Below are 26,415 nucleotides of genomic sequence, written 5' to 3' on the forward strand. Positions count from 1 at the left end.
TTGTGCTACACAGCAACTCTTGCAGTGCAGCAACTTTTTGACAATCATAAACTAGATGCAACTTTACTATATTGACTACGATATTACAGCGAACAAAAGATCACAGCGAAGGATGCATTACATGCGCAGGAAAGAATAGAGAAGAATAATATGCGGAGGTTTAATGAGACTGTCAATGGCGTGCGGAGAAAAACAGCACCATCTCCCGTCATGTGCAATGACCAAGAAGGGAATTTGCCGACAGATAAAACCGAAGTGGCTGCCAGGTAGAAGCAACACTTCGAGACTTTGTTGAATAGTGGAAGTGGTGGTGTATCGGTGAACAGAATAAATATTAGCAAGGTTAGAAAATCGATTGAAGAGCTGAAAAACAATAAGGCTGTGGGGAAGGACCAGCTCCCTTCTGAACTTCTCAAGTATGACAGTGAGCAGCTTTATGAAGTTCTGGCCCATAAGTCGAGAATATGGGAGGATGAGGAATTGTCTGCTAGGAATAACCCTCCTTAATTCGACGTTCAAAATTATGTCCCGTATTCTGTTCAACAGATTGATACCGATTGAAGAGTCCTTCGTCGGTGAATACCAAGCAGGTTTTCGTGAGGGCCGATCAACGACGGATCAAATGTTTACCCTGAGACAAATCTTTGATAAATAATTCCGGGAGTACAACTTGCAGACACATCGTCTGTTTATTGATTTCAAGGCGGCGTACGATTTTACATCAGATTCTTACTTCAAAACAAACGGGCGGTTTTGTTGTTTAGAACATCAATCATTTCCATTTAAGATACCTTGGGTGTAACGACGCTGTATTCAACCCCAGAAAAGAGTCGTTCTGTCAAAAGTCATTGTACCGAATTCCGTTTGGCCGCATTGAATGTTTGCCGTAACGGTTATAAAGCTGAAAATTGTTTGGCTAAAATATCGTTTGGCATACCCGGGCCTAAAAAGCCGAAAAAGACGTCCCATTTATAATTTTCCATTTCTGTTTTCTCACTTTTCACTTCACATTTCTCACTTTTCACAGTGAGAAGCGAGACATCGTTCTGCTATTTTCTCACTAGGGGAATGAGAATTGAGAATTGAAAAATGAGGCTTCTTACATCAAACCTTTATTTCTAACTTCTCACTTTCCATTTCTCACTTCTCATTTCATTCTCCCCACTTCTCGATTATCAACTTGATTACCAATAATCACTTACCACTTTTCAGATTCACTATTGTTATCGGCCGAACGACATTTTCGACCATGTTATCCATATGACATTTACGGTCAACGCAACGGCAACGCGTTCGCCCAATCGGTCTTATGGCCCTTCTTTTTCTTCTTGAATTGCTCTACATTCCAACTGGAACTTGGCCTGCTTTTCTATTAGCATTGTTCTATTAGCATTTCCTCACACGGAAAAAAAGCGTGGTGGCATCAATCAGATTCTGCTTCAAATCAACAATGTTTTTGCATTGATTTATGATTAACAATATTTATTGTTGATACAACCACAAATTGGGTTGAATCAACCATACGCGATAGTTGTTTCAACTCTCGTATATATTTGTTTCAACTATGCTTTTCAGCTGTCATTGTCAAATAATGCATCAGAAAACAACAATATCCATGGTTGTTTTCACTTTCGAAAATGCAACGAAACTACTTCATCGACTATACCAGCGGTTCTCAACCTTTTTCTTGAGAGGTACCCCTTCAAACTTTTACATTAATTGATGTACCCCCTTTCTTGCTGTAAATAAAACTGATAGGATATATGAAAAATGACCTTTAAGAGGCTTCCGGGCCTCTTAAAGGAGGCTTCCGGGCCTCTTGAAAGGAGGCTTCCGGGCCTCTTGAAAGGAGGCTTCCGGGCCTCTTGAAAGGAGGCTTCCGGGCCTCTTGAAAGGAGGCTTCCGGGCCTCTTGAAAGGAGGCTTCAGGCCTCTTGAAAGGAGGCTTCGGGCCTCTTGAAAAGAGGCTTCCGGGCCTCTTGAAAGAAGGCTTCCTGGTCTCTTGTAAGGAGGCTTCCTGGTCTCTTGTAAGGAGGCTGCCGGGCCTCTTGTAAGGAGGTTTCCAGGCCATTCTTGAAAGGAGGCTTCCGGGCCTCTTGAAAGTAGGCTTCCGGGCCTCTTGAAAGGAGGCTTCCGGGCCTGTCAAAAGGAGGCTTCTGGGCGTCTCGAAAGGAGGCTTCCGGGCCTCTTGAAAGGAGGCTTCCGGGCCTCTTGAAAGGAGGCTTCCGGGCCTCTTGAAAGGAGGCTTCCGGGCCTCTTGAAAGGAGGCTTCCGGGCCTCTTGAAAGGAGGCTTCCTGGCCTCTTGAAAGGAGGCTTCCGGGCCTCTTGAAAGGAGGCTTCCGGGCCTCTTGAAAGGAGGCTTCCGGGCCTCTTGAAAGGAGGCTTCCGGGCCTCTTGAAAGGAGGCTTCCGGGCCTCTTGAAAGGAGGCTTCCGGGCCTCTTGAAAGGAGGCTTCCGGGCCTCTTGAAAGGAGGCTTCCGGGCCTCTTGAAAGGAGGCTTCCGGGCCTCTTGAAAGGAGGCTTCCTGGGCCCTTGAAAGGATGCTTCCGGGCCCCTTGAAAGCAGGTTTCCGGGCTTCTTGAAAGGAGGCTTGCGGGCCTCTTGATAGGAGGCTTCCGGGCCTCTTGAAAGGAGGCTTCCGGGCCTCTTGAAAGGAGACTTTCCGGGCCTCTTGAAAGGAGGCTTCTGGGCCTCTTGAAAGAAGGCTTCCGGGCCTCTTGAACGGAGGCTTCCGGGCCTCTTGAACGGAGGCTTCCGGGCCTCTTGAAAGGAGGCTTCCTGGCCTCTTGAAAGGAGGCTTCCGGGCCTCTTGAAAGGAGGCTTCCGGGTCTCTTGAAAGGAGGCTTCCGGGCCTCTTGAAAGGAGGCTTCCGGGCCTCTTGAAAGGAGGCTTCCGGGCCTCTTGAAAGGAGGCTTCCGGGCCTCTTGAAAGGAGGCTTCCGGGCCTCTTGAAAGGAGGCTTCCGGGCCTCTTGAAAGGAGGCTTCTGGGCCTCTTGAAAGGTGGCTTCCTTGCCTCTTGAAAGGAGGCTTCTTTGCCTCTTGAAAGGAGGCTTCCTTGCCTCTTGAAAGGAGGCTTCCGGGCCTCTTGAAAGGAGGCTTCCGGGCCTCTTGAAAGGAGGCTTCCGGGCCTCTTGAAAGGAGGCTCCGGGCCTCCTGAAAGGAGGCTTCCTGGCCTCTTGAAAGGAGGCTTCTGGCCTCTTGAAAGGAGGCTTCCGGGCCTCTTGAAAGGAGGCTTCCGGGCCTCTTGAAAGGAGGCTTCCGGGCCTCTTGAAAGGAGGCTTCCGGGCCTCTTGAAAGGAGGCTTCCGGGCCTCTTGAAAGGAGGCTTCCGGGCCTCTTGAAAGGAGGCTTCCGGGCCTCTTGAAAGGAGGCTTCCGGGCCTCTTGAAAGGAGGCTTCCTGGCCTCTTGAAAGGAGGCTTCCGGGCCTCTTGAAAGGAGGCTTCCGGGCCTCTTGAAAGGAGGCTTCTGGCCTCTTGAAAGAAGGCTTCCTGGCCTCTTGAAGGGAGGCTTCCTGCCCTCTTGAAAGGAGGCTTCCGCGCCTCTTGAAAGGAGGCTTCCAGGCCTATTGAAAGGAGGCTTCCAGGCCTATTGAAAGGAGGCTTCCGGGCCTCTTGAAAGGGGGTTTCCAGGCCTCTTTAAAGGAGGCTTCCGGGCCTCTTGAAAGGAGGCTTTCGGGCCTCTTGAAAGGAGGCTTCCGGGCCTCTTGAAAGGAGGCTTCCGGGCCTCTTGAAAGGAGGCTTCCGGGCCTCTTGAAAGGAGGCTTCCTGGCCTCTTGAAAGGAGGCTTCCTGGCCTCTTGAAAGGAGGCTTCCGGGCCTCTTGAAAGGAGGCTTCCGGGCCTCTTGAAAGGAGGCTTCCGGGCCTCTTGAAAGGAGGCTACGGCGCCCCTTGAAAGGAGGCTTCCGGGCCTCTTGAAAGGAGGCTTCCGGGCCTCTTGAAAGGAGGCTTCCGGGCCTCTTGAAAGGAGGCTTCCGGGCCTCTTGAAAGGAGGCTTCCGGGCCTCTTGAAAGGAGGCTTCCGGGCCTCTTGAAAGGAGGCTTCCGGGCCTCTTGAAAGGAGGCTTCGGGCCTCTTGAAAGGAGGCTTCCGGGCCTCTTGAAAGGAGGCTTCCGGGCCTCTTGAAAGGAGGCTTCCGGGCCTCTTGAAAGGAGGCTTCCGGGCCTCTTGAAAGGAGGCTTCCGGGCCTCTTGAAAGGAGGCTTCCGGGCCTCTTGAAAGGAGGCTTCCGGGCCTCTTGAAAGGAGGCTTCCGGGCCTCTTGAAAGGAGGCTTCCGAGCATCTTGAAAGAAGGCTGGGCAAAATGGCCCTTTCTGCCAAATAACCATTTCGGACAAACGACTTTCTGGGCCAAATGACCAAGTCAGCAAATTTTGGGTTAATGCCATATTCGGCCAGATGGGTTACGGCCTAATGGTTTGTTCGGCCAAACGACATAATCGGCCGACTAACTTTCAGCCTAATGGCCTTCGGTCAAATGGTTTTGGCTGAATGCCTCTCGGCCAAACCTTCGTTTATCTTCCAAGACTTGATCTATAGAAAATTTCATGGACGGAAGGTGTTCCTCACCGCAAACTTCGGAAAAAGATTCTTCTTTGGCCATACTAACGCTTGCTTGATTATCATAGGAACGCGAAGTAGGAATCCTGCTAAAGTCGTATACAAAAAAGATAGGTATTGTATGGAACGAACGCTTGCGTAACTGTAAGGCCTTAAAAAACGTGATACCCAGTTAACCTTGCGAGTAATGGCGTAGGATTTCTAATCCACAAATAGCGAGTGTGGTTGTCAGTTTCCCATAGAATCTTATCGGGTGGGAAACACTCAAGTCTCATTGCGAAAATTATATTCAATAGAGTAGTTCAAAAAATTATTCAAATTATTCGAATCTGTATCATGTTCTGAGTATCCTCCGAAAGTTTTAGCTGAATTGCCTAAAATCTGACTACTACTGTTTCAAGCTTAGTTTAAAGTTTGTATGAAAATATGTTTGCGGAAGTTATACTTTTCATCATTATCATTATCATTTCATTAAAGAGCTTCTCCACTAAGCGCTGATGAGAAGAGAACCCATCTAGCTAAAAGCAATACTCAGGAGCATTCACTCAACGAAAATAGCATCTTGATGAATCGTGTCAATCGATTTCAGCATCCAGTGTGCTTGCCATATATGTTCATGAATGGCAGGCGTAAAAAGTCAATCAATAACTGTGAAACTACTAGCAAAAAATATCAGACATACACTGCAGTTATGCACCATGGTTGGGTGTATAAATAAAGAAAGCGAAACTGTATTACTTTGCACTATCCGATTCAAGTTCCAGTCGTGACTAATTTGTTATTTTTTACTTTTAAGTAAGAACTATGCATGTAAAGTAAAGTGTGTGAACTATTTTGGTGGTTTCAAAGTGAGATAATCTAACTGGCATCGTGAACGCATCACGACCGCTCGTTGTAAAAATTGCGACATTATTGGGTAATCCATAGCTCCAAGTTATTAATAAACCACTCATAATGCTACGCCGACTAACACTTCCAATGGAAGTGCATTTGAACTCTGATTTACCCCTTTCACTTGACTTTTTTCAAGTGCCCGGCTGGCACTTAAGACGAAGGAGTCGGGTCATTCAAAGTGATTCTGCTATATGCGAAGCCTTGAACGATAACTTCCGAGCTTGACTGTTGCTTTTCCGTGTTTTTTCTTCTTAGGTTGCAGATTATAACAAGTCACAAACAAGTCACTTGTTTTCTAATTGATAACTTATCGGTTTGGATGACCCCTTCATGGTCACCTGAATAAGAAGCGTTTTCAAAAGTAAGTTATACAATTGATGAATTGTAAGTTATACAAAAATTGATGAAAGAAAATCCCATAAGGAAGGAGGAAGAATAAAATCAAGAGAAAAGAAGGAAAGGAAAGTATCCACGTTTATACAAAATGATCATAAACTTTGTAAATCCCGTGCTATAATATACAAATAGTCATTACATGCAATGTCGTGATGATTCACTTTCATTCAAATGAAAGCGATAAAAATGATTACGCGCCTGCATAGGAACCAGTTTCCCATCGTCATAAACGCTCCAACATTCATCCGCAGATATCCCGCACGAACGGCGATGATGGCATACCGGTCGAACCCATAATGCACTCTCCGGCTCTTGCGCATCAACCAACGCGCATCTGATTCTCCGAGGCCGTTACCAACGAAATTCCGTAAACGGTATCTGCTTCCCCACAGCACCGAACAAACATGTGCAACAGGTTCTCGTGCCCATCTGTCGCCAACGGTAACCGGATGGTACCCAAACAAATCGGTTCGAATTTTTCGCCTGGAATAGTGGTTTTTCGGAGGATAGATCTCTACCGTGAAAACAAACTAATTCGTCAAGCCGTTCCGTGGGTGCAGTCCCTCGCGGAGCTTTCCCAAGGGTTTGGTTTGTTCGCTAACCTATCGGATAGAGGTTGAGAGTGGAAAATTGCCAGCCCGTGTGATACTAATTAGCTTATGAAATCGGAACAGTGCTGAAGCAGTACACAGTGCCAGTGACGCTATAGGCGGTCAGAAGTATGTTTCTAAGGTAAGTGGCACTTGTACCGTCGTCGTCATTGCTGTCGTTGACTTGTCAATCCGATTTGTTACGCAACCCGATGGCGGCAAGCATGACTGTTGTCTGGTGGTGAAGGTTTTTATGCTTATTATGTGGGACCAAGTTTCAAGTGCAGTACTTTATTGCAGTTTGTCGTGGTCCATTGCAGGAGCTTTCTTTTTCAATTAGTCTGACTCGTAATTACGGGCTTGGTCGGGTTGGGTAGAGTTTAAGCTTGGTGGAGAAAGAAACACACGCCGGTTGCTGTATCAATTGCACGGTCGCCTTTGATGAAAGTGAACTGAAGTTGTGAAGACTGACGAGTTAAAGGCGGACCAGCGTAAATATTTTTTCCTCCGAGCCTCGATTCTATTCTTGATTTTGCTTGGCACCAAGTTTGGCACAGTGATCGTAAAGATCTAATGTTGGTAGGGGAAATTACGGCTTCGTCAGTCGGCTATTATTGTCAGGAGGTTTTCTATAACTAATTATGCTCAAATTTGGCCTAAACATTCTTTGCATATCAAAGAATGTTACGGACAAATTTCATAAAATTTGGTGAACTAAAACCCCCATGACAATAATAAAACAAAACCTGCTGAAGCCGTCATTTCCCCTATTGCTAACAATAGAACTTTTAAATTCGATAAAAATATGCTTATATCTAGGATGATCATATGAAATTTGCCCGAAGGAGGACAATTCGTCCGAATTGAGCGAAAAAGGAGGACATTTGGTTGAAAAATGAGGACATTAAAAAAACATCGATCGTTTTCAAGTTTTTAAAATGATTAAGAATATTATATTTTAATAATATTAATAATAATATTAGATTTTTGCACATTAAAGTCTTCTTCTTCTTACTTCTTCTTCTTATTGGCATTACATCCCCACACTGGGACAGAGCCGCCTCGCAGCTTAGTGTTCATTGAGCTCTTCCACAGTTATTAACTGCGAGGTTTCTGAGCCAAGTTACCATTTTTGCATTCGTATATCATGAGGCTAACACGATGATACTTTTATGCCCAGGGAAGTCGAGACAATTTCCAACCCGAACATTGCCTAGACCGGCTCCGGGAACCGAACCCAGCCACCCTCAGCATGGTCTTGCTTTGTAGCCGCGCGTCTTACCGCACGGCTAAGGAGGGCCCACTATTAAAGTCTATTTGATCTATTTTAAGAAGTTTTTGAAAATCGAGGCAAATACAACACCTTCTTCTATTTTATTAATATAATAGATTACTTTATTACCTCCAAATGGCAAAAGAAGTTGGAAAAACTTCATAGATTAGCTATACTTTCCATATCGGGTGTAATGAGAAGCACGCCGAACAAAGCACTAGACGCTTTGCTCCATGTACTTCTTTTGGATCAATTTATTCAATTAGAAGCTGATAAAAGTGCTTTGAAGATCAGAAAAGATTCGAACCTCTTCGAAGTTGACCTGAAAGGACATCTAAGTATTCTAAATAAAATAAGTATCAGCTCACTGATCACTATGATGACTGGATGAGGAAAAGATACAACTTTTATATGTTTTGATGTAATTAATCTTGAGCGAAGTATATGGACAAATGATAGACCAAGTCTTCGCTCAGGATCAATAGTGTTTTACACCGACAGGTCAAAACTGAGCAATCAAGTCGAGTCAAGTACGAGACACTGAAGACGGCCTTACTGTTGAGGTCGAAATACGTATCTGTCAAGATACAATTAAGTGGTGGAATTCAATGGGATTGTACAAACTCGTCTTATGACAAGTGAGCAATCAAGTTGGAGCAGACGTGACTGGCCCGGGGTTAAATATTTCGATTTTTATGGACAAGTGGCGAACTGTTTAGCATAATATCTGATAGTCAAGCAGCATTGAACGCCTTGAAATCATCAACATGCACGTTTAAGCTTGTTTAGGAATGTGTTCAATCACTCCAAACCTTGGCCTGTCGTAACAAAGTGAACCTGTATTAGGTTCCCGGCCACTGTGGCATTGAAAGCAACGGACAAGCTGATTAGCTGGCAAGTCTTGGACCATCTCGACAATTTGAAGGTCCGGAATCATTTTGTGGTGTATCTGCGTGTGCTCTTAGAATGGAACTCAAATCCTGGGAACATTACAAAATAGAGGACATTTGGATAACCACCCTAAATGCGAGGCAGTCAAGGCGTTTTATTAAACCCAACGTATTTAGTACTCGCAAAATTGTAGATCTTCCAAAAAAGATACAAGTACTTACGCAGGTCTTATAACAGGCCATTGTCCGAGTCGATATCACTTCAAGATGATGTATGTCGTTTATGTGGCATACATGTTGAGGACTCGGAACATCTTTTATGCCATTGTCCGGCAATTTTGAAAAAGGGATAACAGTTCTTCAACGGGGGGCTGATAGAACCCTCTGAAGTTTGGAGAACAAATCCCAATACGGTAGTAAAGTTCATCAGAACCATAACACCGAATTGGGACAACGCTATAAGTCAGGGCGATGCGATTGCTCTACATAGCAATTATGCGTCAACTTGATAAAGCTAAAGCTATAAAGCTATAACAATAGATCTAACAAATGGTCGCAGTGATCAAAATACCCAACAAGGAAAAACAACTCCAGATGGAACATTTCCGACTCTCATTATAGTCTACATAAAGCACTTTCTATTTATAAACTACCAGTAACTTATTTATGGAAAGATTTTAGCTTCAACTAATCTTAAAATCAGTAGCGAAAAAATGTTGATTATTATTATGCAGGCATTTCCAGCGATATTCCACAGAATTCTAACAAGAATCATTTTTTTCAATTCTGAATACTTTATTGCAAAAATAGACAACTATTAAGCTCTATAAGGACCGTATACAAGATACTTAGTTGTTAAGGGATTTTTATTCTTGAATGCTATTGAGAAACACAATTTAAGGCATGTGAATACCGTTAACTGTATGACCACAAAGTTCTCAATTGAACAAATTATAAACTGTTTAGATTTAGACTAAAGAAACTCAAAATTGTTTAGATTAGTTTCAGGTATTTCTATTCCATTCTAGGCATGGCAGTGTAACCTTTCTTGAAGTTTACAAGGCTGAAATGTCATTTCAGGTGATTGTTTTGGCACACCATTATTGGATTATTGTTAACAGTAAATGTCAATATTCTCCCAAGAACATTTACCTTATATAATCATAATTACCATCCCCCCCCTCGAATTTCGCTAAATTGAATTACAATTTTAATAATTGCGGTAATTGGATTGGGATTGATCATCATGCTGAATTTAAAAAAAAATTAAATGGAGTTCTAGCAGCACGGCAAAAAGAGGTCATGTGCCGTCAAGTGAGAGCTCTCTCAATCCGGTGAAGCAATAGGAGGTAGGGAAAGTTCGAAATTCGAATATAGCTAGGAAGCACGCTTGGGGACATGTTCACTGCTCGCAACTATCATCGGACGGCGCCAAAACAAATACCATCTAGCCATATGCCCACGAGTTATCATTTGATAGACCATGCGATTGGATCCTCTGACCCTATATAAGGCCCATCGATCCACATGGAAGGCCTCTATTAGATCCTGGATAGTGTGCCAAACTGTGTTTTATTTCGGCAGTGAAAGTTTAATTTTTTCAAACGTTATTGCCTTTGGCAAGATGGTTTAGTTCTTAGAAGAGAGACTATTATTACAGTTTGCGAATTCGTTAATAATCGCGACTGGTAAGGCTACTAGTTAGCCCCTGTTCTCCTTACCGTCAACGTTGAGACCGGTAGTTAAAGTGAGAGGTCGCAACAGGTCGAAGAGTTTAAGTCGGTACAGTGATTGACCGTGAATATACCGATCTAGTGTGCATGGTGCCGCGAGTGAACTAAACCACGGTTAAATTCCTCTCGAAGACACTATTCAGTGATCTGCCGAAGGTCGTGCAATGGCCTGCCGTGTGAGGCTGGGTTTCACAACTACCTTTTTTCTTGGCTTTCTCGGCCTGGAGAACCCTCTTTGGTCTCAAGATCGGGAGGTGTGGAATTTACTAGGCAAATCAGACCTCGGATATGTGGGAGTTTAAGAAAAATACTTATGTATTACACTTTTTTCGGTGTATTGCCCTATCCAGTTTTCCGTGAGCGGTAATGGCCGCCAGCTTGCCTGCGGGTTAGTCTCTGATTTGACGTTTCTGGAGGTCAACTGCACCCACCATTCGAGCATTTCAAACAATGTGGTATATAAGAAGGCTTGAATTCACTGAATCAGCACCTTTTTATATGCCTCATTGGTCAGAATGCTCAGAGCGGTGGGTGCAGAGACTGACCCGCATGCAGCTGGCGGCCATTACCGCTCGCGGAAAACTGGATTTCGTACAAAACTGTGTGGATGTGTGTTAGGTGTAATGTGTCTTATATTTAATCTACCTGGCCGGCCGGCAACTGCTGGAACTGTGACGAGACTGGACTCGAATGCGTCGAGGTCAGCGACGAGGAGGAGGGTAGGAGTATCGGTTCGCTTGACACCGGCCAACGACGATACGGCCTTTTCGTTATCGTTGTAGGTTAGGTCACTCTGAACGCGCAACGACGATATAGCGGCCCTCGGGCCAGCAAGGCTGGTTTGGCCACAGAGGAATCGGGATTCTGGGTCCTGGGCCTCTGAGTCGACGCCGCCTGGGGTCGTAACCTCAAAACGGTCACCTGTAGATAGGGCACCTAGATGTCTGGCGTTTGTTCCGGTGAGGACTTTTGTCCAAAACCACACGGGTCCTAATCACATAAGAGAATTTTCTTTTAAAACCTGACCACGATTTCGATTGCACTTTGCACCAACTCATAATCGAGTCACATACCTGATTCGTAATTTCGTATCTAACGAACTTGTTAATTAAAACCTTTCAATATTTCTCACTTAACTTTTCAAAAGGACCTAAGTAACATTTTTTACATGAATTAATTTGAGTAGTGCAATCAAAAGCTTTCATATTGGTCTGTTGATTGCAATAATAAAATTAATTCATGAAAAAAATGTTACTTAGGTCCTTTTGAAAAGTTAAGCGAGATTTCTCACGTCTGGTCTGGCAGAAGCTCTAACGGAAAATAGCCCGATTTCTCACCTACGCACTACCTTGTCCCTCATTAATACATTCGTCTCATTGGCTCCGATTATTTTTCGCTTCCCCTTATAGTGATCCACTGAACTTTAACTGTTCTACAATTCCATCTTCAGTTTTCTTGTAGTATACTGTGACAGTGTTATGATTTTATCCTAGGGGTATAATGTATTGGCATTTGCATTATTTAAATTTTTGAATTAATTATATATTATAACAACAAAAAACATTTTAACGTAGGATAATCAAATTCTATTAATCTCACATACTTACTATTACAAACGGTAACAGGGCAGCTGCTCTTTGCCTCGTAAATCCAAGAACCTTGTCGTGCACTGCGTTTAAAAGGGGTGTTTACTCGAAGACAATTTTAAGAAGCATTTACATTCTTTTTTTCCCAATCTATTTCTCACAACTCCGATGCTACTGATATTTTTGACCCCTGTATTACTGTAACTCACGCATTTCAATTTCTTCAATTTACATTAATATTTTTTTCCAAAACCTAAAGCAAAATATTTCAGAATTAAAACCAGAAACGCAAACCTGTGCAATGTTTTGTTACAGAATGGACTTCTGTTGTATTATTGTTTGACTAGAATTTTTCCAGTATTTTGCGATCGATAATTGCGGCGCGAGTTCCCCTCAATTTGAAATTCAAGAGGTAGAAAACATTGGAACTCATCTAGTATGCATTGCTTCAATGAAAAATCTTAGTAACAACAAACAAACGTCAACAATAGCAGATATTTTCACGATAAAAAATCGAAAAAGCTGTTGTTAAATAACAATTTCTGTTTTATCCCTACATTAGTATTTCCAGGTATTAATGTTTTATGTGTTTTTAGGCAATTTATTGGGTTTACACTGCACTGGAAGTTATTAATTGGATGAAGAATTATTACCGTCATCCCTTAATTTTCGGTCCTACGCTCATGCAGTTTTCCTCTCATACATGAACCAGCTGAAACTTCATCGAGATGGTTTGCCGTTTTTTTCGAATCAACCAAAGTTCAAAGTTCAACCAAACAGGAGATTGTTAATGTTGGCCAAAATTGTTCGATCCTTTTGAGAAGCTAGTTTATGTGGAGCTTTAAGCCTTGGTGCTAGTGTTTGTAGAATTAGATTTCTTATAGCTTGAAGTCTAGTCCATGTTGATAAAATACAGAGACATACATAACACCATCATCTACTGTTAAATAATGATCATTGTAGATTGCAGAATGAAGTTCATAAGAAGTTTCAGATATCTATACATGAATTACAAATCTATGCGTTTGGTTTTATTACGTGTAGAATGAAAATCACACTAAGCCAAGATCTATTACCTAAGTACTAGATCCAAATATTGGTATTTTCGCCAGACTGGAAAACCTAAAGCAATATACAACATGCCTCACACCACAAATCTTTGTATGCGGGTTATTTAAAACCAAACTGGGCTCATTCCAACAAATTCAACCCACCCCATCGAAAAGTTTTATTGTATGGAAGGGTTCCAAAATTCGTAGACTAGTATAGCTCGTAACTTTCTGATGAATACCCTCTAATCCTCTAACGCATATGTAGTTTGTCTTTAGCAATGCAGCTGTTCTTTAGAGCTATGTAAAAATAAATGGTTCGGCCAAGATCTTTAATCAATCCATCCGTAACAAACAAACCAAGAATATATTTATAAAAAATAATTAAATCAATGAAAATTTAAATATTTCTAGAATCCACTAAACTTGCCGCTACAGAATGAGGTTGACTTTTATTTATTTACTTCAAACAAATTGATTCAAACAAGGATACTTTATGAGTTCTAATGTTTTCTACCTCTTGAATGTCAAATTGGAAGGAACCCACGACGCCATTACCGAGCGCAAAATACTGGATAGTTATTCATACCATATGGTCACCCTACTTACATCTCTGAAATATAAACCAAAGCGTTTATATTTCGTGTTTGAGCGTATCAATGTTTAAAGTTAACATCCACTTCAAAAGCCACTAATCTTCCAAGTAACGGCTGACTTAACTATTTATTACTTTTTGCAGCAAAACCAAGGCCACAGAAAAATGGCTCGATGCGCAGTGCGACGGAACTGCTGCACTGCATACCTTACCATCATGTATGTCACTTTGCGACTTAAAAAACGACAATTACTACCAGCTGGTAATCGTGGATGTCCCTTTGTTCGATTTCGATGCAAAACCTAAACTGAAAGTATACAAAGGGACCAATCTCACCAGCGAGCAGAATCTACCAGAGATCCCTTCCGCAGTGGAATGTTTCTATTTGGACGAACCGGAACCCCGAATTCCTAGTATTGATTTTCTTCTTCTGTAGATAAAACATATTAAATGATTTCTTATTTTTTCCAGTCATTGCCGTTTCGATTTCATCCTACGTTTTATTCTACCGTAACATGAAACCCTATTACAAATATACCATCCCTAGTATGGACATTGATCCGCTTGAAGCTGAAACCTGGAAGAAACTTCAAATCGCTCGCCCAGAAAATGTGGACGCACTCATTGACAATCTGCGCGACCTTCAACTGTCTCATCTTACGGAACAGTCGCAAGAGCTTCTTACCCTCTCCGAAGACAAACGGGTGACGTTCATCCACCATTCGTCGAACAGCGACCTGAAACGCCTCTCAACCATCACTGCAATGGTTTCGATTCGCAAAACAGCCAACGATTCGAAATCAGCATCGTGTTTGATCCTGGCTACCGAATCCAGCGAGATCTTTATTCTGGACACGCAAGCCTTTGTTGTGTTGCATCAGGCACGGGCCTGCAACTTTCAAGGAACGCCCAGCATGATCTCGGCCAGCGGTCAGTACGATGTTGATTTCCGCCTGGTAGTCGCCACACGCGAGGGCTATCTGTGTCTGTTGCGAAAGGGCTGGCTCGTGGGGCAGCATATCGTGAAGCTGGAACACCCCTCCGCCGGTTTGGCACTGCTGCCGATCGACCAAACGATCGTGGTCGTTTGCATGAACAACTACCTGTTGTGCTACTCGAAAAAGGGCAAGAAACTCTGGTCGGTAACGCTGCCACAGCCGGCGGTTTGCATGACTCCGGTTCCGTTGCCCCATCTCGGAATAAGCTTGGTCTGCGTGGCCCTTCGCGGTGGATTGGTCCAGTTCTACTGTCAGAAGAAGCTGGTAGATCAGTTTTACGCTCCGGAGACCGTGTCGGCGCTGACTTTCGGTCGGCTTGGTCAGGAGGAGCACGTACTGATCCTGGTCACTTCCGATGGGTCACTGATCGTGAAAATCCTGAAGCGAACGGCTGAATATTCGACCACGGACAATATCTATGATATCAAAACCAGCAGTGAGGAGGCATCGGGAAGTCTTCAGATTCCGAAGAAGACAAAGATTTTCGTAGAACAGACGATGAGGGAAAAGGAACACGCGGCAGCGATTCATAACTCGTTCCAGTCGGAATTGTGGAGAATGCGGTTGACCGCTGCCCGAGCTACGGTGGACGTTATCAATTCGGCTGACAGTAACGTGAGTGGGGATGTTGGACTGGCACCGATCAAGATGGCAGCGGAGGTTTTGGGACTGGGTCCGGTATTTAAACTTTTCCTAATTCTGGAGAACATTTCAGCTCGGAAGGAGGCTGGTGGGTTGAATGTATTGATTCAGGCGGACCATCGTCATTATCTGATAGATCGACCGTATTTGAAGTTGCCAATGTTGGTACCGGGAGCGCCGCTGAAGTTGGATTTCAAAGTGACCGTCGTGATCGATCCGAGTGACGGATTAGCACCTGTAGACCTAACGCCGGAGAATTCGTTTATTAAAGTGCTGATTTTCAAAACGGGACATGTAAGTTCAGTTGAATAGAAACTATTGTAGTGACACGGCAGGTATTTCCGTCCATCATCGTAGGGGCTAAAACCAACGATAGCAACGCCCATTTGCTAGAACTCCACTATAGCAGAACATTTCTCCTGAGCTTACTATTTGGTACGGATGATTTTGGCAAAATGTGTCTCTTTTAAAGGTTTTCGAGGCTATGGCAAAATGACAAAAATACCTGCCTTAACCCTACCGCAAATAAAAAAAATCTACAACGCGATAAAAGCGCCAGATAGTCGCCTACACAGCAAATAATTTTGAAAATTCAACGACGTGTAAAACTGCAGGTTACCCCATCAATCGAATTAACATTCGATATTCAATTAAATTTGATTGAATTTTACAAGCAAGCACCGTTTAAATTTATTTCGATTTAAACGAATAGTGAGATCGATTGAATGTTACGTTTATTTGCATGCTCCAAATATGTGCATGAAAATACATTTAAAATCACAACATATTTTTATCTGTGTAGGAGAAACATACCTTCAAAATAGGTAGGGGAAAAGACGGCTTTGGCAGGTTTTGTTCTATTATTGGCAGGGGCAGGGATTTTAGGAAATTTGGCCATAATATTCTTTGATATGCAAAGAATATTTAGGCCAAATTTGAGCATAATCAGTCATAAAAAACCCCTGACAATAATAGATCAAAACCTGCGAAAGCCGTCATTCCCCCTACTTTGATATTTATGAAAATTCAGCCGCTATGTGATGGATTGTGGCGATGAATGCTTTGATAGCAAGTGCGATTTGTACTGTGCACAGAAGAAAAAAAGTACCCAGCGTTGAGTTTTTTTAAACTTATTTTTGAGTTTTTTTTCCTCTTCTCTTCCATCTACTCTTTCTTCTGTTGTCAAAAACAAAAGAGCCAAACAATCCAACGACGTCAGTTCAATACGGGAAGCCAATTTTGAGTTTTATTACCTGAGGTCGAAATTGAGTGAATTAAACTTACATTTGGGTAAATTAATTTTCCGTTGGGTAGGGTAAAGTGCCCAATAGTGGACCCCCAACCAATAGTGGACCCTCCAGTCATTTTTGCATTATTACAGCACAATGTAAACATTTTGCTATGAAATTCCATCGGGGGAACCTACCTTACAGTCCTGTGATTTGATTACATGCATTGGAAATGGTATGGACAGTAAAATTGGATGATTTTTTACATTTCTTTAAAAAATAAACACGAGAGTATCCATTACAGGAATATTTTAGGGGGTCCATAATAGGGAAGAAGAACGTCCCGAAACGAAACATGAAAATCAAATGAAGTGTCGACTATAGGGAAGCAATTTCCTATTATGGACCCCCAGAGGGTCTACTATAGGGCGAGTTCAGTCAGACTTTAAAATAATAATTTCATCGAATAACGTCGTGTATTTGAGTGTTTTATGTATGTATCATGAAGAGGATATGCAGAACTTGTTATTAGATATCAAGCAGGTTTAATAAGTTGAAAATTTCTACTCATTATGATAGGAAGAGCAAAATTCCGCTACTAGGGGGTCCATTATTGGGCATTTTACCCTACTTTTTTAACATGAGAAAAAAGGCAAACTACTTCGACCCTACTTACTCAGTTTTGTTGTACTTCCTGTACGGATGTTCGAGGTTGGGTGAATTAAACTCACTATTGGGTAGTTTATTTCTTCCGTGTGAATAAATTTTGCACATCCATGAGAGCATTGGAAAATGATCAAGAAAGTTGTTTATTTTGTTGCAAGGCACAATATTAATGAACTTTGAAATATGCAAATGAACTTGAATTTTGTCAGCGTTACATTTATTTTAAGCTGAAAACAGTTTACTATGTGAAACGTAATATTTTTATGTAAAAACAATTCTATTGCTTAAAAGCACTTTTATTGACCACAGGAAAGTACCTACACATTCTATAAACAGCAAATAAGAATATCATCAAAAATATTTCTCATCACCACTTCAGCAAAATATTTAATATAGGTATTTCAAATTTAGGGGCCCTCCTTAGCCGTGCGGTAAGACGCGCGGCTACAAAGCAAGACCATGCTGAGGGTGGCTAGGTTCGATTCCCGGTGCCGGGAAAAATCTAGGCAATTTTCGGATTGGAAATTGACTCGACTTCCCTGGGCATAAAAGTGTCATCGTACTAGCCTCATGATATACGAATGCAAAAATGGTAACCTGGCTTAGAAACCTCGCAGTTAATAACTGTGGAAGTGCTTAATGATCACTAAGCTGCGAGGCGGCTCTGTCCCAGTGTGAGAAGAATTTCAAATTTATGTTCAAAGATTGTTTTCAGCACAACCACCACACACAGAACTGCTACTATGAAAAGCTTCATAGAATCAAGTGCGCCTAAATGTATACTCTTTCATGTACCATCGTTTCAGACTAAACCACTGATTGCGTCCACGGTGGTCATGCCGCAGCCAGAACCGCAGATACTGGGCTCGTTTTGAACCGGTTTTCTATCATAAACGTGCACTGATCCATCCAAAAAATACCAATACTGCACATGTTGTACTTTTGATAATAAATATGATTGATGATTAACTTTACATAAAAAAACACAGGCATCGATTCTTTCTTCCAAATCCCTTAATCGAAAATAATTTATTGGCATTTTTCGGTTATAATTATACTACTCAAAGCGAAAGGGAGTAAATGAAAGTAATGAAGATACAGGTTTGAGCGGCAAGTGTGAAATGAATAGAAACTGAAGATTAGCCGAGGGCCATATGTGAAAACAAGCATTGTTGAAATCGCTGTTATTTTGCCTAACGTCCACCCAGGAACGGCTTGGGTAGTAGCATGGTGACTACTCTTACCAAGGCAGGCAAAATAACAGCGATTTCAACTGGCTTGTTCGGAGATTCATACGAAAGTCGCGCTACAGTCACTCTCAAAATTGAGCGTACAGTATGGATTAGTTGACTACATTCAAAAATTTCAAAGGAAATTGAATGGTTAGCTCGGTTGTTTTTAATGCATTTCAATATTCATCCCTTCCTTCAATGTATGCGTACATACACGGAAATAAATGCATACCCACAGGCATGAATAAAAAATCATGAAATCATGAATCAGGTCAGTTCATGAAACCATGATTATAATTCATGATTTCAGGAACATTATTCATGGTACTAGGCATCCCTCATCAGTCGACAGTATGCATAACTGGTTATACTTCGGACACTCTATTCCCAAGAAGTAAGAACGGCTGAGAGGTAGCACGCCGGACTCTCGCTCAGTGTACTCAAGTTCGAATCCCCTGTTGAATTTTTTCTGTCGATTTTAACAACCAAATTGTAACGCATTAGTTGCGTTACGTGAAAATAAATCATGAAATCATGATTTATATTCATGGTGCATTTTCATGGCATGAAAACACGACGGATTCATGGAATCATGAATTATTTTCTCATTTCTGGAAACGGATTTTTACCCGTGTAAAATTGTTGATTTTTTTTTCTCTAAAGCTCAAAGCTCATTTATTTGAAAATAATCTCAGAATACGCCTATTAGATGTGACAAAATTGAGCGTACAGCTAATGTTTATCTATACAATTTCTTATTATAAACACGATTAATGTATTTTAATATTGTTTTTTCATGATTATATTTATAATAATAAACATCCGCTACTTAAACATTCAATGTTTTGAAATTAAACCATGTTTTGGTCAAAATGGCGAACAAGTGAGAGGTAAGAACATTGCTATTTAACAATTCAATGCCTGTGGGCAAAATAAATGCTTTAATTTGTATGTTTCACCGGCATCGCATCTTATATATGATAAATAATCGAAATCGAGCGAGACATACGATTAATTTGTCAAAATTCAGTCGGTAAATGATGAAAACAGATGTAAACATACAGAGAAAACGACAAATGTTAGGAATGACATAATTCAAATTTAGTATGTTTTTAACTTAAATTTGTTTTAAAGCTCGATTATTGTCTCAGGTCTATCATTAAGAGTAATATTATTGAATCCAATCAGTCACAGTCAAATTCTAAGAGTAGAAGGTGCAATTTAAGGTACCGAACATAAAAACAGCTTTTCAATCCCGTAGAGCACTTCTGATTGAATATTGAAAAGATAGCCTAAAATCGTAATTTCGTAATTAAATTTGGATTGAACTCCACGGTCTGTTACCATAAGGGATACAATTGGATGATTTCCATGTGGCGAGTAAAAATAAACTTTTTTAAGAGTTCAATAGCTTATTTAATGATATTTTGGTGAATTGAAATGATTCAACCAAATTTGTTCCTACGGTGACTGAGTCTTCAAATATAAAATGACATCTTATAATGTATCCGTGTACTGCTCTTTTATTAATATTATTATTAATAAGTGTCCTGAGCTTATAAGCTACCTAAACATCGACTTTTAAATAAAGTTATACTTAATTTGAAATATGCCGTTCCCAACATTTGTCATTTTCTTTGTATGTTTACATCTGTTTTCATAATTTACCGACTGAATTTTCCCAAATTTATCGTATGTCTCGCTCGATTTCGATTATCTATCATATATAAGACATGATGCCGGTGAAATCCATATCTTAAAGCATCTATTTTGCCCAGCAGCATTGAATTGTTAAATAATATTGTTTATACATCTTACTTGTTCGCCGTTTTGATTAAAACATGGTTTAATTTCAAAACATTGAATGTTTAAGTAGTGGATGTTTATTATTATAAATATAATCATGAAAAAACAATAATAAAAACATTAATCGTGTTTATAATAAGACATTTTATAGAAAAACATTAGCTGTACGCTTAATTTTGTCACATCTAATAGGCGTATTTTGAGATTATTTTCAAATAAATGAACTTTAGAGAAAAAATTTCAACAATTTTATGTACGCATACATTAAAGGAAGGGATGAATATTGAAATGCATTAAAAACAACCGAGCCAACAATTAAATTTCCTTTGGAATTTTCGAATATATTCATCTAATCCATGCTGTACGCTCAATTTTGAGAGTGACTGTACTTTGCTTCACGCCTCACCCCGCAGCTCTTACTTTGCCCAAGATGAAGATGAATCATCTTGGGCAAAGTAAGAGCTGCGGGATGAGGCGTGAAGCAAAGTAGCGCGTTCCTGGAATGCGGAGACGGTCCTTAACATGATTCCGGAGATATTCCGGATTCCGTTGGGGTAATGAATTATTTTGGCATAGAAAAAAAACCTCTTCTCAGCAATTTAATGATTGTAAAATATAAATTCATCGACAGATGTTGTAATACGCAAAGCCGAATGACCTCATAGATTCCCTATGACTATTAGGCCACTTTGGAAGTACCTGGTGCCTGGTACCCTGGGGGAAGTGGCCACTTACCAACCCAATCGAAACAAGGCCTTGTGACGTATCAAACTTCACGATTTTGCAATTCCAGTGCACTCCTGGTCATTTCAGGCATTGTATTTCTGTCATCTGGCCATGTTCCCGGATCAGGTGCCCTGGGAGAAGTGGCCACTTATCGATCCGAATCAAACAACGCCATTCGACGTATCAAACTTCATAATTTTAAATTAACAGTTACTTACTGGCAATTTCGTATATTTTATGTCTGTGTCCATCTGGTCATACCCCGAATCAGGTACCCTGAAGAAAATGGACACTTATCAATCCGAACCAAACAACGTCATGCGACATCAAACATCAACATCATGATTTAACAATACCATTTCTTTTCTGGCAATTTCGTGTTTTTTTTTGTCTGTGTCCATTTGCCATGCCCCGAATCAGGTGCCCTGGAGGAAGTGGCCACTTATCGATCCGAATCAAACACTGCTGGCAATTTCGTATATTTTCTGTCTGTACTCAGTCATGCCCCGGACCAGGTGCCCTCGGGGAAGTGGCCACTTATCGATCCGAATCAAACTACGTCATGGGACCTATCAAACTAGGTACATGATTTTACAACACCAGTTCATTGCTGGCAATTCCACGTATTTTCTGTATGTGTCCATTCGGTAATGCCCCGGATCAGGTGCCTGGGGGGAAGTGGCCACTTATCGATACGAATCAAAGAATGTCATGCGAAGTACCAAACTTAATGATTTTGCAATACCAGTTCCCTGTTAATTTTTTTTTTATAATAATTTCTTTATGTGTGTATTTGGTTGTGCCTCGGACCAGGTGCTCTGATGGTCACTCACTTATCGTTTCCCAAGGAAGTTCCAATGAATTATCCTACGAGATTCCAATAATTTCTCAAGGGATATGCAAAGAATTTCATGAGGAAAATCCAAAGAAAATTTTGTTTTTCTCGTAGATGTTCCAAAGCATTTCCGGAGAAATTCACACAAAATTTGCGAGGGGATTTCCAATGAAAGTTCTGAAAAACTTCCTGAAATTCCAAAGATTCCCCACAAAACTGCGAAGAATTGCTTAAAATAATTTCGCAAAATGTATGGAGGAAATTCCCTAGTATTTCCCAAGAGATTTCCTTAAAATAACTCGGAAAATAATGTGAAACCAATTAAAAACTAGTAATTTATTCACTAGTTCAGTTTATTCATTCATACTGGTCATACACGGAGTAGCATCTACGAAATGTACTGTCACCAAGCTCAAGTTCAGTTCAGAGACCTCATTGCGCATCTCCTTTCGATAGCTCTTTCGTATGACAGTTTGCATGGTTTGCTCGTTTCGGATTCGTCGTAGAGTTGAGCGAGCTCGTGGTTCATCCTTCGCCGCCACACACCGTTCACCGATGGTCCTAAGCACCCTTCTCTCAAATAGTTCGAATTGCAAGTCCTCTCCGAGCGTGGTCCAAGTTTCAAGTCCAAGGTCCAGTCCGTATGAGCGTTCTATACATGGTACATTTGGTGCGGGCGTGAATCTTTTTTTACCGCAGTTTCTTCTGGTGCCCCGTAGTAGGCCTTCGTGCTTTGTATTTCACGACTGACATTATTATCAGCCGTTAGCCAGGATCCAATGTAGACGAATTCATCGACCACCTCGAAAATATCCCCTTCTATCGTAATACTGCATCCCAGGCGGGCCCTGTCACGCTCGGTTCCACCCACTAGCATGTACTTTGTCTTCGAGGCATTCACCAGCAGTCCAACTTCTGTTGCTTCACGTTTTAGGCGGGTGTACAGTAGGGCAGTTCACATTTCAAAAATGTTCGAAAATTTCAACTCCCATATGTCTATTAGCATCATTTTGATGATATAGGAGTCCTGGAAAAATTTCAGGCAAATCGGTGGCCATTTAGGGGTGGCGTGAAGTCAATTTATGTTTATATGGAAATTTGTATGGGAAAAACTTTAAAAAAATTCAAAACCCCCTACAACTCTTAAATCGTGATGAATTCAAATAAACATCCTCAACCTCCATTTTTGGAATCTATTTGAGCTCAACAAGTGGATAACTCATTAATTTTGATTTATATTTCCACTGCTACGTTGAGGCTAATTACCTACACCATTTTAGCCATTTATCTCATATTCACACTGTCAATAGAACCGTTCAATCCACTCATAACTACTGTGTTATCCGGAGGTCTCATTTATATAGGTTCCAAAAAGGGAGGTTGGGGATGTTTATTTGAATTCATCACAATTAGACAGTTGTAGGGAGACTTGAATAAATTTTAAATTTTTCCCATACAAATTTCCATATAAACATAATTTGACTTCGCGCCACCCCTAAATGGTCACCGAATTGCCTGAAATTTTGCCAGGACTCCTATATTATCAAAATGATGCTAATAGACATATGGGAGTTGGAATTTTCGAACATTTTTGAAATTTGAACTGCCCTAGTGTACAGTTCTGCCACCTTTGTAAATGTTTGTCTGACAATGTCCATATCATCCACAAAACAAATAAAGTGACTGGATTTGTTGAAAATCTTACCCCAGCTGCTACACCCGGCCCTCCGCGATGTTGAACAACAGGCACAAAGCTTCATCGTCTTGTCATCGTCCTCGGCGGAATTCAAACAAACTGGAGTTTCCACCCGAAACCTTACACAGCTTTTAAAACCATCAACCGTTGCTTTGATCAGTCTTGTAAGCTTCCCAAGAAAGATGTTTTAGTCCATAATTTTCTATAGCTCTACTGTCGTATGCCGCCTTGAAATCGATAAACAGATGGTGCGTTGGGACCTGGTTCAGTTTATACAGGTACTAGAAAATGGAAATGCGATTTTTTTTAAATTTTCTATTTTTGTGATTGAAATTGGGATCGTTAATTTCTTTGAATATTTGGCAGGACTGCTTGAAAGTCTAAAAGATGCTAACACAGATATGGGACCTGGGATTATCGAACATTTTCAAATTTGAACTGCCCGAGTATTCACTTTCCCCAAGGCAACTAGTCCGGATCACAACAATATGCAAAATATTGTACGTGTTCCTGTATAGGTCACCTATACAGGAACATGTACAATCGAACACAGATAAATAATATTCTTCAAAATTGCCAGCAGTGAACTGGCATTGAAAAATCATGAAGATTGATACGTCGCATGACACTGTTTGATTTGGATCGATTAGCGGCCACTTCCCCCAGGGCACCTGATCCAGGGATATGGCCAGATGGACACAGACATAAAAACACGGAATTGCCAGCAATGAACTGGAATTGTAAAATCATTAAGTTGGATGCGTCGGATTACATTTTTTGATCCAGATCGATGTGGCCACTTCCCCTAAGGCGCCTGGTCCGGAGACATGGTCAGATGGAAACAGACAGAAAATATGCGGAATTGCCAGCAAGGAACTGTTATTGTAAAACCAGTTCGATACGTCGCATGACGTTGTTCGACTCGGATGGCCAATTCCTCCAGGGCACCTGATCCGGGGCATGGCAAATGGACACAGAAAAAATATACGAAATTGCCAGCAATGAACTGGTATTGTCAAATCATGAAGTTTGATACGTCGCATGACGTTGTTTGATTCGGATCGATAAGTGGCCACTTCTCCGAGGGTACCTGGTCCGGGGACATGGCCAGATGGACAGAGACAGGAATATAATGCCTGAAATGACCAGGAGTGCACTGGCATTGCGAAATCGTGAAGTTTGAAACGTCACAAGGCCTTGTTTCGATTGGGTTGGTAGGTGGTCACTTGCCCCAGGGTACCAGGTACTTCCAAAGTGGCCTAATAATCATAGGGAATCTATGAGGTTATTCTGCTTTACGTATTATAACATCTGTCGATGAATTTATATTTTACAATAATTAAATTGCTGAGAAAAGGATATTTTTCTATGCTAAAATAATCTATTACCCCAACGGACTTCGGATCTCCGGAACCATGTTATGGACCGTTCATTCCGGGAACGAAAACTATATGAATTTCTGGATCCAACAATACCAGAAGCATGAAAATCAGTGGATATTTGACCAAGTTAGAGTAGATTAGAGGAAAAAAAGGTACTAAAAAAATAGGTCGGTACAGTAAAGGTTAATGAATAAAGTAAATTTTTAAACAAATATACATTTAAACGATTACAATCTTCTTAGAAAGGTGGTCAATAATAAGTAAAAAAAAATAAAATAGCCTATAAATGCTGTTAAAAGGAAAGGTTTATTCATGCCATACATTCGATTACGTGGAGAAAGGTGCAGAAAATATCGTTGACGCATTGTTCGTTCCGAAGCATAAAGATTTAACCTCATTTTCAAGAAATTTTTATTTGAGCATCCATGTCAGTTCTATGTGACCGAACTGCACTCACTGACATAGATGAAGATTTAAATAATTAACCGCATCAGATTCTTTACAAAACACACCTCAAATTTTGGGTAGATCCACTTTTATGCAAAAAAATGAGATTTCCGAGAGAAGGGAAAAAAACGGCAATACAATTTGACTCAGTCAGTAAGTAGAATTAAACAGGAGTGTGGGGCGAAACGGTTTTCATGTTCCAATGGGTAAGCGCAATAAAGTGCGGCAACAGCAAGCGGTTTCTTGACTTAAAAAACCGCAATATTGGTTCCATCTGAGGATTGATATTTTAAGGAATTTCTGATTTTAACCGTTGTGTGACCGGCAAAAAAAACACCCTTAACAGGCCGGCAGGGTACCCGGGTACCCACGAAACTAAAATGCTTATATCTCTGGAAATTTTCAACCGATTTTAACAATTTTGGGCTTATTCGATTCAGAATTTTCTCTTCTATAAAGATGTTACCATGAACCGATCCGGTCAATTCGATTCCTGGAAAATCCGGATTTTCAGGAACATGTCCTGCATAAATGATACTGATCGTGGATTTCGATAGCTAATCAGCTATACGGGTATCAAACTTCTAGAATTTTCATCAGTAGATTGATTCTTATCGATTTGGGTCCATCAGAAGTGCAGATTTTCGATTGGCCATTCCAGAACAGGTTCCTCGAGGGATCATAGGTGGCCATGAACATTGTTCAATGGAACATCAACAATATGGGTATCAAACTTCATGACATTAACTCTTGCGTATGTCCTTAATAATCCTAGGCTCACCAGACAAGTTGACTCAGGAGTGGCCATTCTGGAACAGGTTCCCCGGGTGCCGGGGTTGGCCAAAATTATTTCTCATTGGAACCCCAACATTATGGGTGTCAAACTTCTTGAAATTGTCTCAAGCGTTTATTTCTGATCTATTTGGGTTCATCAAACAAGTTCACCCCGGATCTCCAATTCCGGAATAGGTTCCCTGAGGAGTCAAGAATGTTCATTAACATTTTCATAGCTCATTGTTTTAAATCAATTTATCTAGCAATGTAAGTGCAAAATAAATGCAAGGACCACTCATTGACGCCGGGTGACCAACAGGAGACCCACCATAAGATTCCGAACACTCGGAGATATGATCGATTCCAGAAATTCTTAACAGATGTGACTTTTCATAAACCGTTTGTTTTAACATTATCATATC

The 26,415-nt window shown here is 41.2% G+C and overlaps 1 protein-coding gene across 2 annotated transcripts in view; it reads left to right on the forward strand.

Moving 5' to 3' along the window:
- LOC134218553 (Bardet-Biedl syndrome 1 protein homolog) overlaps positions 1–18,043 on the forward strand; it is a 163,504-nt gene extending 145,461 nt beyond the window's left edge. Inside the window, exons 1-4 of one of the 2 annotated variants that reach the window (XM_062697691.1) lie at positions 6,212–6,576; positions 13,705–13,973; positions 14,032–15,494; positions 17,902–18,043. In XM_062697691.1, the coding sequence (XP_062553675.1) occupies positions 6,566–6,576; positions 13,705–13,973; positions 14,032–15,494; positions 17,902–17,970 (1,812 nt within the window). In that variant the 5' untranslated portion in view covers positions 6,212–6,565 and the 3' untranslated portion in view covers positions 17,971–18,043. Of the gene's footprint in view, positions 1–6,211; positions 6,577–13,704; positions 13,974–14,031; positions 15,495–17,901 lie in introns of those variants that run through there. The other variant, XM_062697690.1, reaches the window with a different exon arrangement.
- Positions 18,044–26,415: the final 8,372 nt, after the last annotated feature.

Source organism: Armigeres subalbatus, chromosome 2, assembly GCF_024139115.2.
Source record: "Armigeres subalbatus isolate Guangzhou_Male chromosome 2, GZ_Asu_2, whole genome shotgun sequence".
NCBI lineage: Eukaryota > Metazoa > Arthropoda > Insecta > Diptera > Culicidae > Armigeres > Armigeres subalbatus.